This window comes from Accipiter gentilis, chromosome 25, assembly GCF_929443795.1.
Source record: "Accipiter gentilis chromosome 25, bAccGen1.1, whole genome shotgun sequence".
In the NCBI taxonomy this organism is placed as follows: domain Eukaryota; kingdom Metazoa; phylum Chordata; class Aves; order Accipitriformes; family Accipitridae; genus Astur; species Astur gentilis.
Window position 1 is genome coordinate 4,460,963 of NC_064904.1, and position 16,995 is coordinate 4,477,957.

The following is a 16,995-nucleotide window of genomic DNA, read 5'->3' on the forward strand; positions in this document are numbered from 1 at the left end:
CCAGCTCACCAAAACATAGGATGGAGACTGAAAAATAAAAATTCAGCTGTATGATATATATATGCATGTTATTGTAACCTTCTGCCTGGCAATCGGAATCAGCAAACCTAAGGCAAATACACTACCCTACTGTGTTGCAAATCAACATGAGCCCCCCCCCCCCCCCCTTCCAGGAAAATACTTAAGATATATTCGTGTAAAATTAGAATAAAAATTGAAACCTTAAAACTGTGATCCTTACTTGCCTACTTAAAATATGATAAAAATCTACTACTTAAATTAATCTACCCTGGCACAAACGCCTTCATTTTAAGTATGTGTCTATGATTCTAAAACTGTAAATCTACCACAAAGCATTATTCCAAAACCTTTCATGAGCTTAAAGGAGAAAGATTTATGTTGGATAATATCCAAGCAACATTTCACTCACCTATCAAAATAATTATTCCCCCCTGCTGGGGAATAAAGTGTTATGCAACAGTAAATTAATTTCTTACTTCAATCCTTTAAGAGATGTATTAAGAACCAACCTAAAATCAGAATTACTTCTTAAAAGAATTGTATTTAGTAATTTCCATGAAATACCAAAATGTTTCTCATGAATAATTCCATAACCACTACATATTTAAAACACACCAGAGTTAAATAAATTCATATACCTGATAACCGCATAATCAAATTGGAGTTAATAATTCAATATGTCACGCAGTATGCCGAGTGCCACTTTATACCTGAGATTTTTGAGGTATATTAAATGTGATATTGATTTTTAAAATTATTGTCTTCCTTATATACAATTATTTCTGCTAATTTTGGTAATGAAAACAGGGTGTAAAGGAACACAGGAGCAAACTGCAACCCTACAATGTTTTTTCATTGGTCACGCTCTAGTCTTCCTTAAACAGAGACAAATTCAGAGAAAGTACAATGGTCCACAGCACTCCAGATTTCAGTAAATGCAACTAATCTGTGCATATAGCCTTTTATTTATTTACAGAAATAAAGGAGACATTTAATTTCCTTTTAAAAAAAAAAATCCATCTTTGTTTTTGATTAGTGTTGTATTACCCAGATCCACCTAACAAAACAAAAATTTACTGGTTGGCAGAGTCTTTGGTGTAAAGGTGTACCACATAACAGCACAAAATGCTAACTTATTAGCCAGACAGATCTCCTCAAAATTATTATATCTGTTCCAAAGATACACAAAACTTACCTAATTTGTCTTTGGCCAGAGCTTCTCTTCTTTTTAATAAATTATTGTTTCCTTTTGTAATGTGTAACAAATCATTTACTAGTATTTCTACCAAAAAATAATACATTTATTTTAAGGTAGTTCTGTATTGATTTCAATGAAGAATTATGGTTCAAAAATCACTTGAAATATATTAATACTAAAACTCATGACACTTAATAAAACACTAGGTTATATTTTTTAAAAAAGTAAGCTCAAAGGCAGAATGAAGTTAAATAATTTGCCTTCAGTCATACAGAGCCATTGATGACAATATTCAGAATTCAAGACTTATAATATTCAGACCATTAGGAAAAAAGTCTAAGATGTTTAACTTTTAAGATCTTCATCTAAGGTCTTTTTAAATGCTGTACCCATCAAAACAGGCTTTTTCATTGATTTCAAGAGCATATCAGGTCCTCCAAAGATTAATGCAGATAACTCATTTTTTAATATTATTCATCAGTGTAAAGACTTCAGATACAGACCAGCCCAAACTAGGAAAAAAAATGTTTGCATACAACAAGTATGCTAAATTTTATAACCTTGAGCCTTATGGTACTACAGTGCCAAATAACTTTCAAATGGAGATACAGATCCTTAGCAGCACTAAGAGCTTCGGTCTTAAAAACTGAAAAATGGAAAGCAACTGATACATTTCTTTTTAAAATGGCATTATTGATCACGTTGACAAAATGAACAGAGAAGAAAAACAAAGAAAGCGGTAAAACTCCAGCTGCTTTAGAAGACACAATAAAACCTGGGGCTAACCAACCATTTAAATTTCCCTGAGGCACAAAACACACTTTAAAGAAAAGAGGCTACACCTGAACTGACAGAAGACTGGTAAGCAGGTATCTTTTTATTTCCCTGTTTAAAAGGCTGTTCTAAGACCAGAACCACATTCTTAAATAAAAAAGAGCAAGTCAGCAAATTTTTCATTTCCTCCTCCTCCCAGCAAATTAATACTGCAGCTCACAAAAAGATGAAGCCTGTATTTCCAAGTTGTGTCCTCCATCGTTTACACTCCCCACCACTGCCACAGCTTCAGGAATTACCTGGGTTCTCCAGACCCTTCTACAGTACTTCGCCACATTCCTTAATTATTGGGTGGCCAAGAGGCAACCTGTGCCGTGTCAGATGATGATCTCCAAAGATGTTTATTAGTTGGCTAATGTACAAATGCTCATTGCCAAGCCCACCTATCCCGGTAACAGTTCTATTCACATTACAGCCTCTCTCGCAGCAGTGGCACTTTATCTAGATTTATCTTTCCCAAAGCAAATGTAGATTTTCAGAGACCTCCTCTACTTTTGCCATTTCTCTCTCCCACCACAACAAAATTGACTGAAAGGGTTAAAACTCCTGAGGAGGAAGACAGAGAAGAAAGGCTGAGGAAGTAGGCTGGCAGACAGATGCACAGCAAGCACCCATATGCATAAGATCCATTTCCATAGAAAATTTGCCTTAAATATAGCAAAGTAACATCTATTATCACCATTAACTATTAGAAATTAAATTCCAAGATGTCATTTTGACTTAACTTTACCTAAAAGTATCTTATTCCCTTATAGATGTGAAGTCACTCACTAACTTGGTGCAATATGATTACAAAAGTGAGCACAAGCAGAATAAGGTTTATTTTTTGTATTTTGTTATTGTTTTAGAGCCTCCAAGGAAAACTCACCTTGAGAAATGGAGTCATAAACATTAATCCCCTGACTGTGCCACTAGCTTCATTCTACCTGAGCAGATTAGATCAAATTGCATTTTTTAAAATGCTGAAGAACCACACTGCAAGAACCAACCCCTGTAGCACAGTGAATATGCCTCTGTGGATACACCAGGGAAATGTTTAGAATTCTCCAACTACAGTATTTTCTGAACAATTTAATCAAACTGACCTAAAACTCTGGAAAGAACTGAACAATTTTTTCCATTACACAACATGCAAGTCCAAACTTCCTGGTAAATAATCTCCAGTGAATCAGTTAGCTGGACACAAGCATTTCAAACATCAAAAGGCATTCCAAACTTTAAAACTCTACCCTTTCAATTTTGTGCTACTTTTTCTTGGCAGATGTCTAAAAAGTTTATAAATTTCACAGACCAGATTTACTTTCTTAAAGAACACAAAGAATAAAAGATATAAAAAGACTTTTTTTGTGATAATATGCATGTAGTTGTTATTGTTCTACTCTATACCATCCACATTCACAAGCACAACAGTAGAAGCAATCCAATAGCATTCTTTTTATACCTTCCCAAGGAAAAAAAAAAAAAAAAATTACAGTACGTGTCTACAGAGACAATTTTAAGAGTTACGCAAAGTCTTTTGTTGCTTCTCAGAATCCTGAAAATCTGCTTTCAGCAAAAATCACTGCATCATCTTACCTATACAATAGTTCAGACTGTAAATAATGCTGTGCATAATGCTTGCTACTGTCAGAAGGGTTAATTATTACCACTGCTCTGTTCACGGATACTGATAAATTTGTAATTTATCTTCTACCAAAAACTAATTAAGCTTGACAACATAATTGTAAGAAACCATATGCAAAATTACTTTGCACTCTAGAGGTTGCTACAACTCAGCAATCTACCAGGATAGAAAGAGCTTACAGCAATACTTCTGTTTCAGGCAGTGCTTATATATATAAATGGTTTAGAAAGGTTTGTAAGAGTATGAGACAGAGGTAGTCAGGGGAAGGAAACATGGCCAGCATATTTACATTATTACTTCAACTTTTACAATAAAACTACAAAGCAGTCCTAAATGACTGCAAAAGACACCTCAATTTTGCATATCATCTTAAATACAACATACTCCGTGATCTCTGTATTATGATGGACTTTGGCTTCGTATCAACTTTGAGGAAAGAGTCATCCATCAGAGAGATACCAAAGTTGCCCATCAAGTTCTCAAGTTCTCACAAGCTGAACATGTGAAATTTGATATATGCCACCATAAATGTGGTTCTGAGTTAATACTTAATTTTTATGACTTATACTGAAATGTGGTTCTTAAAAACAAGTACAATATTGGCCAAAACATAAACCAAACGATTTATGTTCCTTAAAGTTTTGTCAATAATTCTCACACAAAAAACTTCCATTAGACCAAAATGTAACTCAAGCAGTGCTAATAACTGAAATCTAGATCCAAAAGTCAGTCTGAACATCTTTTTCTGTGTAATTTGATCTTCCAGACAGGTGGTCTGCAGCGACACAGACTATGCATAACAAACCTAAAGGCATAACAAACCCAAATTCCCAGTTTTAAAATATAAGCAAGGTCTTAGTACTAGAGAATTTTACTGTTCCTCTGCCTGGCAGAGCAGCTCCTCTCTTCCTAGAAGCTGTAATCTGGGATCTTACTACGTCCACTACTCCCTTCACTGAGTGTCATTACAAGAAAAACCCCTAAATGTGGCTAGAACATCTCTCTACTGGCAGACTGAGTATCAACAGCTACAATGCCATCGGAGGTAATGCAGAACTGGTTAGAACAAGAAGCTAACCCTAGCCTGTATTGCTAAAAGATTCAGAAACTCATCATACTGACTGGACCAAATATGCAAGAAATATAGCCTAGGTAAACGATTTTCTTAGTGTTTCCCCTTGCTGTGGTGCCTAGAGAATGGGCAGACTCAAGGGTGGTGGAAGCTGGCAAGCAAAAAGCATAGTTCAAAATATCTCCCAGTAGAATTAATGAACGTGCATACTTCAGAGACCCAGATAGGGTTCTTTACTCGTTCAATAAAAGCATAATTTGCTAGACAGCAACCATGACAGTAAGAATGATAAACTGAATCATAATCTCACTCACGACATTCCAGAAAATATCCTTTGCAACTCAAATTTGGCTTAGTAAGCAAGGAAATGAGAAAACACTTTTTAAGTTATCCAAGGCTAGTGGTAAAAAAAAACCAACCAACTACCACCTCGTTTTCCAACCTTCTCCACCACGCACAAAGACAACGTACACGTATTTTTCAAAGACGAGTATTTCTACAGCCATGCCTCCAGCACCTACCCGCAGACAGCTGCAAGCAATTCTGAACACACCTGAGAACCCGCCCATGACAAGCCAGCACCATTTTTATGGGAATGCCCCCACTTCGGGTTCTCCCCGAAGTTACCGCACGGAAAGTAACTTCAATCCTAAGTATGACAACTTTATTCAAACCGGCAGCGACATGCCTTGCGCAGAGTACGCTCGTACTCTGCCCGCGGGGGAGGAGCCCGGGCCGAGGGGCGCACCACCCTCTGAAACAGCGCGTACAGAGCGCTCTCGGCGCCGGGGCTGGCGGGGCAGACGAGCCCCTCTGCCGCCCTCCCAAGCGTCCAGAGGCGTCGGACACAGACCGCCGCTGCCGGGCTCCCGCGCCCCAGCGCCAGCACCGCCCACGCCGCAACTCCGTGGCAGGGGCGGAGCGCGCCCGCTCCGCAGCGCGGGCACGCACGGGCTACCGTGTGGGAGGGCGGGCGGGCGGCCGGAGCAGGCCCGACGGGGTGCGCGGAAGGGCCGGCACGGGGCAGGCTCCGTGTGGAGGCGAGCGGCAGCAGAAGGGCCTCCCGGGGGCCGGGCCGCTAGGGGAAAGAGCGTTCTCCCAGGACTTTACCTTTCCTGGAGCCCTCGCTGCTGCCGGCTGGGGGCTCCCCGGGCTCGGCGGCACTGGCAAAAGCCGGGAACAGCGCCATGTCTCAGCTTACCGCCACCACTATCTGCCCGAACTGCCCCGCGGAGCGGCGGGGCAAGATGGCGCCGCGGCGCCGAGCATACTGGGAGGTGTAGTTCGCCCGGCCGACTTCCCAAAATGGCGGCGGGACCCGGTGGCCGCTGAGGGAAGGATGGTTCAGTGCTGGGGCTGCTTGGGGCGTCCTGCCTTCTCCAGGCCTCTGCGTATCTTGCGCTTTCCGCCGCGGTCAGTAAGGGGATTGGAGGAGGGAACTGCTGGGGGAAGAGATGGGCATGCAGTTTCCGGAGCCAGCCTTAACTTCCCCACCACCTTGTCTTCCCTCATGGGGTTCACTGGGAGGGAACACCTGAGCAACAGCTCGAGACTGGAATGCTCAGCTCTGTGAAGGAGAATGTTGTAAGAAGCCTTGCTCCCTTTGTGTTAGTATCCACTGTATGTTTGAAGGCTCATCGAGCCAGACGGCCTGTCTCAAACACTGGTAGCGAGGGCTTAGGATAGAAATAACCTCCTGCAGTCAGTCAGTCCTTTATAATCTTCCTGACCAGGGAGTCACCCATCATGTTTAATAGCATCCATGAGCCTGCGCTCCATAAAGGAACTGGAAAAATAATTTTTCATGCTTTTACACTTTGCACCTTCTTGGGCAGGATGTTCCACTTTTTAATTGCATATTGTTTGAAACGGTATTTTCTTTTTGTTTCAAGCCCAGTGCCTGATTCTTGCATTGTAAGAAAAAATAAGCATCACTATTTGCTTTCTCTGCAAAATTTTATACGCTGTTAAGATATTTCAGTACTCTCCTTTCTGGACTGAAAAGTGTGCCTTTTTTTCTTCATATATTAAAGCCACTCCATAATTTTCTCCTTGTTGAATTTCTTTAGTTTTTTTAACTCCTACACTAATACTACTGCATGACCAGAATTTCATGTAGTGATTAAGCTATAGTTGTACAATGGGTTTAGGGATTATATGGAATTAGAAGGACTGGTTTGTTTTCTGCTCCTTTCCCAATACCTTCTGATGATTCTGTTTGGCTTTTGGCCTCTCCTGAGCTACAACGTCTCTTAAAAGCCCATTCCTGAGTGGCAAAGATAATAGGTAACTATTGTGTATAGATGTTAGGATTAGCTTCCCTATACACACCGCTTAACACGTACCAAGCTGATTTTTTTGGTAATTTTATAATTTTTTTCTGAAATACTTCAGCGACCTTTCTCAGTCATCTTTCCATTTGATTATCCTGAATACTTTTGCACCATCTGCAGACTCTGTCAACTCTATGTTCACTGCCGGTAGCAGCCTTTTGTAGAAGTTGAACAGTTAGATTGTGAGGAATCCCACTGGTGACTTCTTCCTTTAGAAAACTATAAAACTATTTCTTAATCCTTGTTTCCAGCCTTTAATTTATTATTAATATATAAAATGCTATTCGTTTTTATCAACTGGAGAGAATAATAGAAGTATGGAGAGAAGAGGATTCGGAACAAAATAGTGGTCAGGGACACTGGTAGCCTAGAAGTCATCAAATGAGTGGGGCCTGATTGCCAACTTGGAAAGAATAGACTTTAAAATGTATGCTCAGATACTAATGTGGAGCAATGTTTTTGTTCAAGTCTGTCAACATCTATCAAGTTTAGGAGTAAAACATTAGAATGTGGAAAATGCAGTACATAATATATATGCCTAGAACTGATACAGAAGACGGGGGGGGGGGGGGGAAATCTAAAAGAAGCACATTACCAATTTGTGACCAAATTCTGAAGAGACAATTTAAAAAAAAAGTATTGTCACATGCACTTTTTAGCCTTTTTCCTAAGAAGAGAAAACCTATGTAATTATGCTACCTGAACAACCATTTGTTTTTCTGTCTGCCTGGCATAATTTCTCCAGGTAGTTTTAGAACTCGTGACCAATTTCAGCCAAATTTAACAGGAGATTACAGGTTATTACATTACTGCAAATTACATGAAAGCAGGTGGCAACATAGAGCAGGATTTTCAGTGGGAGGGAAACTTCAGCGTGCATGCAGTTCATATTGGGAGTCTAACCTACTGGGAAAGTTGAGTCAGAACTCTTCTGCTTATGGAATTATTTTTACAATCTTATTTGGATGGTTATTAACATTTGTAAATGCATTTATTCTGCATACCTCAACACTGGGAAAACTACCACCTATCTACAGAAAATTAATTATTTCCTTATTCTCTTAGGAACCAGACTCAAAGCCCTTTCAAGATACTGGTGCTCTAGATGCATGATAAACTAAATGGATTTCATAACAAAAGCAGTTTATTTGCTGAATGTCATTATTCACATTGTCTCTCAGCTGCTCATAGTGATGGTAGCTAACAACTTCTCAACAGAGAATAGAGCAAATGTGCTTTTTGAGAGTAAAGCAAATGACCAGAGTTTATAAGAATCCTAAATACAGATTTATGCCATGCATCCCTGAAAATTAGCCCCAATTATGGATAAAGAGAGGGATAAATTAACAAAGGGTGTTATTATTGTTGCCATACATATATTACTGTGACATCAAAAAACCCACCCCCCATATTTAGCACGACCACATAAATGCAGGCAATATTTCCCATTATTACAAGTGGAAGTTAAACTTGTGTGATTGTTGCTTTTAGATTATTGCATTTATTTGTACAAGTAGTTCCTATTTATCCAGAGTAGAAATTGCCTATGTAGTAAAATCTTCTACGTTGACATTTCCTTGACTTACTGAGTGCAGTGCCCATTCTGATGAATCATAGTTTTCTGCAATGTATTTAGCCCCAAGTCTAACAAGTTTTATTTTGCAACTTTTGTCTTAAAACTCTGCAAAATGCATTTCAATAATGTTATATGAATACTTTATTAAGCCTTTACAGGCAAAAAAGTACTATTATAAATAGATTGTTTGCCTGAACTCAGTTGAGCCAAGCCTTTTCTTAGGATTTAGTGAAGAACCTGACCAAAACACCTCTTGATGTCTAGAATGAAGTTACCTGAAACACTCAGCATTGTTTCTTCAGTTCTATCCTATATCCTAATAACAGCAAATCATCAAGCCTTTTACAATATGGACAAAAACACAGCAGCTGTATACAACAACAGTTCCTTGTTAATAAGAATGTCCTGGTTTCAGCTGGGATAGAGTTAACTGTCTTCCTAGTAGCTGGTCCAGTGCTATGTTTTGATTTCAGTATGAGAAGAATGTTGATAACACTGATGTTTTCAGTTGTTGCTCAGTATTGTTTAGACTATAGTCAAGGATTTTTCAGCTTCTCATGGCCAGCCAGGGCACAAGAAGCTGGCACAGGACACAACCAAGGCACCTGACCCAAACTGGCCAACGGTGTATTCCATACCATGTGACGTCCCATCTAGTTTAGGAACTGGGAAGTGGGGGCAGGGAATCGCTGCTCGGGGACTGGCGGGGTGTCGGTCGGCGGGTGGTGAGCTATTGCCCTGCGCATCATTTGTACATTCCAATCCTTTTATTACTACTGTTGTCATTTTATTAGTGTTATCATTATCATTATAGTTTCTTCTTTTCTGCTCTATTAAACCGTTCCTATCTCAACCCAGAAGTTTTACCTTTTTTCCCGATTTCCTCCCCCATCCCACTGGATGGGGGAAGTGAGTGAGCGGCTGCGTGGTACTTAGTTGCTGGCTGGAGTTAAACCACGACAAAGAAGGAACTAACTAACTCACTAGAGGAGCTAACAGGTTCCTTCCTTAACACTCTGATCCTCTCTTTACATTGTATCTACCTATTTAACATACTAAAGTCTGGTATAGTTAATATTCTTTATTAATAAATCATCTTAAGGATTTTTCTTCTGTGGAAAGCCTTATGGTGAGTAATGTACTGAACTGCCTAGGCAGATGTGAGACTGATAGTTTTCAGTAGATTTGGGACTTGAGTTCTTTTGTATATTTTGACAAAAATCATAACATTATACTTGGGGACAAAAAAACCCCCTCTCATCAGGTCCATAATATTTTTCCTTATTACAATAAAATTGTAGTAGATATTTGTGAATCTGACTTTTGTGAAATGGATGCCATATGAAGCAGTAATTTGGGGCCCCTCACCAGGGCCTGAAAGGCCACAGCATGCCAGCTTGGTTCTTAGCCTCACATGTTCACATTTTGCTCTGTCGTGGTCTCCATATCCTGACTTTACAGCCTGTGATATCATGCCTCTCTTATCTTTCATATTTTCTGTTGCTTCTCCACACTTTCTGCTTCCTTTGTAGTAAATATTGTAGTTAGTTCTTCCTTCCACTCTGATGATCAAGGAGCTCCTGCTAGGTATAGGTTTCTCTCTCTGTAAGTTATCAAGAGACCGTCCTCTTCACAAAGGAGGGTTTGTTCTCATATGCAAAAACTTACAGAACAAGCCTTATGGTACAGCACTATATATGGTGTAAATTAAGGCATACAGTGTGTACCTTGAATAAAAGCATCAGAAATTAAGGCAGTCATGTCGAGTACGGGCTACACTGCACTCACTTAAAGAAAGAAGCATCCCTAAAATATTGTAAAATTTTGTAAGACTGTAAAAGCAGAAGTCACGTTAGGGAGGACACAAAATGAGTTCTGACCACAGAGCTAGAGGGACAATTGGATGTATTTACGTGTGCCTTCTTTGGCTCCCCTGAATAACCCTTATGGGGTGGATTAGCAAGCTTCCACCTCTGTGCTCCACCAGCCTTTTCAAACCTCCTTGACCTAACAAGTGCTGCCAGCATCATGTGATGATGCACTTGTATCATGAGAAGAACGCTTATGCAGCTTAGCCTAAAAAGAAAATACATGGTTTTAATGTGACACATTTAGCGTGTTCCAACAGTAAGAGGAACTGGGTAAATGTAAAAGGAGGGTTCTATAGCTGTATCTCCCTGCAGTGAGACCTATGGTGCACAACGGGGTTTCCAGTAACATAGGTTCCTGCTCTGATGGTGTGCCAAGTTTCCAGCCTTCCTCTAAATTTTCCCAGCCCCTTCTCAGGTTTCATTCACTAAGAAACCCTTTTGTCTATGCCAGCGCTACTCAGATGTATTGAGATCTACTGAGTAATTTTACCAAGGGCTAATTTTTTACTGAGACCTGCTCAGCAGGCAGAAATGTGAGAGGTCCGGTTTCAGCTCTGCCAGGTGCGATGCACTACTGCCGGGCTGTAACCTCAGCACTCCACGTAACCTCCCATGGCCAGCCTTGCCAGGAGAACAATGCAGAAGAGATGATCTCCTGCAGGAGCATTGCGTGTTTGGGACTTTAATAATGGCTGATAAGGTCCCCATAGTTATTTTATTTCCTTTTTCTACCCTGCTGTCAGGGTGCTGTGTGGGCTGGCAGCTCCTGGGAGGGCCAGGAGCCGCGGGGGCCAGGCCAGGCGCTCCCCAGCCAGGAGCAGGGCACCAGGGGCAGCCCCAGACCTGGAATCGGGCACCACCTTGGGGACAAGGACGGGCCAAGGCTGGGCTGGGATGCCCGGCTTGGCGGGGCCCGTTGGCAGGGCAGGGCTGTGGGGAGCTAGAGACCAGCCCTGCTGTGGCGTCGCTGGGGCAGAGGCTGACGTCCGCGGGGGGGCTGACATGGGGTCCTGGGCCACCGGCAGGGTAGGGGAGGCCCTGGGGAAAGCCAGGCAGGGGCAGTCGGGCCTGTCAGTCTCCTCAGGGCCATGACACCTTCACCCCACTCCATTCCCCTTTGAAGCTGTGTTACACTTCCAGCCCTTCACCCTTCCCACCTCTGCCGTTCACTTGAAGAGGGAGAGGACTGGCCTCCCCTGAGTCTGGACGTGGCTTGACAGGCCCTGCTGCCATGCCACCAACTCTCTGCCCTGCCTGCTTTCTTTCCCAGGTAACCAGATTCATGCTGTGAGCGTGAGGCGTGACGTGGCTGGGACATTTCACGGAGGAAATGATGTAGAGCTCTCCGTCATCTCACGCTTTGCCATTGTTTGAGAGAGGCAGCTCAAGAAGATGTCTTCTAAGAAAAAATTCTTCTTAAATGTCTGGATATTATTCTTCCAATCCTCAAAACTGACAGATCAAAACGGAACATAGTTTGATACAAAGGTATAATAATTTTAGATGGTCTTTCAAAAGCACTTCTGATGTATTTTTAAAGGGAGATGAACTGACTCACATTTAGCAACAAGTTCCAATTACTGACTTGCTCTTCAGTTTTTAATTATATATTGTACATGTACATGTACAATAAGTATTCTAGGTAAGGATATTCTATAATACTGCTATTAAATTTGATGCACCATATTTTACCTTCAAAGTACCTATTTTGCAGGTCAGTATGTATATACTTCCTAGAGTCTTTTATACAGAGAATTTGAAAATTATGTCATTGCTCATTGAAAATACACAATTCTACTGCCTTCTTCTTCTTACAATGTAATAAATAATACCTGAATAAAATCTTAGCAGTTTACAGCAGTTTACACAGAAGTGGTACGAACATTTTTCCTTCAACAAGTAAAATTAAATAGAAAATAAACATATATAAGTTGATCTTATTCAGAGACACATTACTGATAATATTTTTACAAAGGCTGTCAGGCCATCTTTCTAATGTTTTAATAAATCTGGTGATTTATTTACTGATCCAAGTTCTATCTGTAGAATCTTCAATTATGATTGCTCGGTTATCAAATGCTTGCTGGGTATATCAGCTGTTTACAGGTATGTTTGTGATTGACATACGTAATGAAGATAACTGGTTCAGTTCAGACACTTCAAAAACGTAAAGGAGATTTTTGCACTCAATTATTCAAGCTGCATGGCAGTGCTGGCCTTGAACTTTGAACTAAAGCCATGGCCAAACTGACCCTGTATGCATGTATGAAATATGTATACACTGTTCATAATACACAACAGAAACAGCAACCAAAATAATATAAAAAGCCTTTGTTTCAAAGCCATACTCTAGATAGGTCTGTAAGGTTTTTAGACATAAACCTCAGACTTGTAAAGTATTTTAACTTCTGCTGTACATGCATGTGTGCATATGTAAATATAAATCTGTATTTCTACATAGATTACAAAAAATAAGGGTCTTGATATTGTTCCCAGTACATTTACTGAGAATTTTGCTGTCAACAAAACTACACCCAGAAGAGGAAAGAGGTGTTTTGCAGACATAAGCAGAGCATTCTGTTTGGTAGAAGTGCCCACCAGCATTTTATACAAGCTTTCTCAGGACGAAGACTAGAGAATTTTAAGAAATTCTTAATGATCAGAACTTCCTATATATCTAAAACCCATGCAATTTTATCCAGTTCCTTTTTGTAGAGAAACAGAGGCAAGGCATTTGATTCCTGAAAAAAAACCCCAAACCAAACAAAACCAACCAATCAAAAAAACCACACCACCACCCCCCCTTATTTTTGGCCTATTTTTATATCTTGTACCCTGGAGGCCCACCATCCTTCTTTTTAAAACAACACAGGAATAGATATTCCTGTAAGAAAAATGCATTTTACATACTTCTTTTATTCTCAGACCAAAAGAAGTAAGTGTTACATGTCATTCCAACAGAAAACATTCAACTTACTGCAGCATTTTGAGGTGGCTTTGTGGCTTCATCATGCAGCCACAGGTGAAGCTTCCAGTTACTGTAATGTGGTGGTTTTTTGGTGTCTTGGGATCACAGGATGAGATGTTTTAATTTGGGTAGGGGCAATATCCCTGACGAACCTTTCAAAATGCAGCATATGAAGCACAATTAGCATGCTTAAATAGTCAGTATTTAAAAAATAAATAGGCTACACTGTCTAACAGACGGGATTTTCCATTTTCTATTGCAGTTAGCAATTCTTCTGCACTTTCCCTGGGTGTCATGATTTCTTATGTAAAATCCATGCTAATTTCTCATTAGACTTTCCCCTCAGATAAATTTATCTAGCCATTTATCCCTAATCTCTAACCTTTTGTGAACATAGGTCTGGAAAGGATGATCTGAGTCACTGAGTTCAGCCTTCTCTACACAAAACCTTACCACATAAGTCTGTTCATATATTCCACTTTGAAATTTGTTGGGCTTTTCTACCCACACAAGTCCTGCTGCGGGACAGATCCAGAACCTCGATTTTCTGATGCTTAGAAACATCCTGACTTCCTCCTTAATTTCATTCAAGCTCTGTTTATATCCATCTGTTTCTGGGCCAGCATTTTCCTATGGCTTAAAATAGCTCTTCGCTTCACCAGGGTGCTAACCTGGATATAATATATGCACAGACACTAATCATATGCCACTCTGCCTTTCTTCCGTTACGCAATTTTAAATTTTTGTTAAGATCGGTTGCTCAGTCCACTGAATTTTTTGCACTTTTCTCAGTTCGTATTCTGAACTAGAATTGTACACAGTATTCCAGATGCAGTGGTACTCTACAGAATGACCTACTTCTCATTATCCACTGAAAACATTCTACAGCCCTGCATTTATCATTTAGTTGGCTGAATCATACTAGTGGCTCATAATGACCATGATCAATAATTACAGTCGGGCATTTCCAATCTATCATTTCCCCTGAATGAATCCCCCTATTATACCAGAAAATCTTGTTATTAATCCCTAAGGACATGGCCTTGTATTTTGCATTAAATTTAACTTTACTTCTATTACTCCAGGCTGCTAGGTCACCTGTTTTCTAGGAATTAAATTCTTGATATGGCTCATTGTGAGCAAGGCCTCTCAGTTTCTGCCATCAGCAAGTTTAATTAGCAAGCTTTTATTTTTGTGCCATTGCCTTTATTAAATAAGATTGGGCCAAATGCTGGTATAAGGAGCCCCACTTGAAATCCCTCTCTGGTCTCATAGTGCCCTTTCCAGGACAGACCTATTGTCATCCCTCTTTTAGCCACTTCTTTATCTAACTTACATTTCTTGTGCTACTTCCCATTTCAACTAATAATCTCACAAGTACTCCATTGTCAAGTGCTTTACTGAGATAAAAATCAATTAGATCTACCAGGTTTCCATCCATAAAAATTCTGCTGCCATTAAAGTACACTCATGGTCTACTTTTAGTAAAGTTGGACTGCATTTTATCCCATCTTCCATTTATATCCATAGTGTTCATTATTTTCAAAATTTATTTTAAAGCTTTGTGTGTTATTGTAGACTAACAGAATAATTACAAATACATTAAATGTTTATAAAAAGGAAAGTGAAGCTTGCTATATAGCACCACCACAATACAACAGATGGATTAAAATCTCTACCACAAGCCATAAAACTTCATGCCCTAGTTCTTCATTAGTCAGTAATGCTTCCCCATTTGAGCAAGCTGATCTCTCCTAGTTCAGCTTCCACGCCATGGTTCTTTTCACTTTGTGTATATTCTTTTCTAACAGCAAATTTAGCTTTGACTTCCCTTTCTACATCTTTGTCTGTTCTGAAAGCCGCAAAAATTACTCATTAGACTGGGGAATGTAGCTGGATTATATATAACCTCAGCACTTTGAGGCTCAACCTTCTTTCTGTGCTAGTTGAAATGTGCTAACTACATCGCTAAATCATCTTTTGCTTTTTGTTTTACTCTTTTGCAAGATCTAGCTCTGGGTTAGGTTTGGCAATTTCTTCCTGGAGTCCTGCACCTCCAAGTCTCCAAGTCATAGCTTTCTTCATTAATTCATTTCCCTTCTTCATTCCGTACAGACCTTTTCCTTGTTTTTACTCTGACTGCTGAGGTGGTTACTCATCCTGCTTCCATACTTGGAATGTAAATTCCAGATGGTTTTTGCATCTCTGAGTTAGATAAATTCCAGATCTCTGTCAAGTTTAAGCTTCTGATTTATTCAGTCCATTTGAATACCTCAATTACTATGTCTAATCTACCAACATTTGTTCTTACGGTATTAAAAAAGCTCTCTGAAATGTTAATTGTTGAAACAGCTTTGTTTATTCTTCCATTTAATTTGGATTTTTCAACCAGGTGGGGATGGAGAGCAGACTGCTCTGTTTTTACTTTAAATGCAACCAGCTCTCTCTCCATCATTACTACCTATCTAAAATTAGTCTAAAATAGCATCAGTTTGTGCCCAGCAAAAAAAAAAAATGCTTTGCTTGTCACTCACACAAATATCTGGGCTGTACTGGTATTAGTAGCTCATATTTTCCACTGTACATCTGCATTTTTGAATCTCTCTTCAACCTCGTCAGAAATCTCTATTATCCCCATGCTTCACCAATAACTGAGCTGTGATGCTTCCAGGAGATTTTCCTTTTTCCAATCTCCATTTGTGCTGCAAAATTCCATTAATTCAGCTGCCATCAACATTGCAAACTTTCCTCCAGTTTTCTAGAAAATTTCAATTTGTAAATAATATCACATAGGTATCCATTATCGGTATTGCAAAGTTTTATTACCAGACAATTTATAATGCTTGAGTTGTATGCAATGTCACCTCTCTGACAGAATGCTGATTGCTGTCCCTAGACAACCGATATGACAGGCATTGAAGCTAGTTGATAAATACATGGTAAAAAAAATAATAAATCTATAATATAACAAACTGGAATCCTGCTGTCCTGAACTATTACACTGTTCTTTCAGCACACAGAGGATTATTATGCCTATAAAAACACCAACCTAACATACCTAAATTATGGATGGCATCACTAAGTCACAGTAATATATTAACTGGGACTAATCAACTATATATTTATTAAAATTAAATCCTCTATCTTATTAGCAGTGAAAGTCCTTTTATACAAACTGCAATTATTCTGCTGAAGTGCTGTTACTTTCGACCTGAAGAGCAGCAATATGCTTGAGAAGAGGAGAATGCATAGGCAAGTACTCTTGGTACGTGCTATAATAGCATTAGGAAATTTAATTTTCATGTAGAGAAGAAAGGACATTAATTTTATTTTTATGGTCCTTCCTCAGAGGTATGACTGTGCTTCCATGCACTTCTTTTTCACCTTACTTGTCCCTCAGTGTTTTCCTACACCCATTACATTGCATAAAAGTAGTTATTTTGGCTCAGAAGGCTGGAAAAAAACAGCTGTACATGCATTAAATGTATTGGGAGGAAA

The 16,995-nt window shown here is 39.6% G+C and overlaps 1 protein-coding gene across 5 annotated transcripts in view; it reads right to left on the reverse strand.

Annotated features, from left to right (window-relative positions):
- NRDE2 (NRDE-2, necessary for RNA interference, domain containing) overlaps positions 1-6,002 on the reverse strand; it is a 33,979-nt gene extending 27,977 nt beyond the window's left edge. For all 5 annotated transcript variants that reach the window (XR_007509621.1, XM_049828887.1, XM_049828886.1 and 2 more), the window contains exon 1: positions 5,860-6,002. Coding sequence is in view for 4 of the 5 variants with exons in the window: in XM_049828887.1 (XP_049684844.1) it covers positions 5,860-5,938 (79 nt within the window). In the remaining variant the exon portion in view is untranslated. The remainder of the gene's footprint in view (positions 1-5,859) is intronic.
- Positions 6,003-16,995: the final 10,993 nt, after the last annotated feature.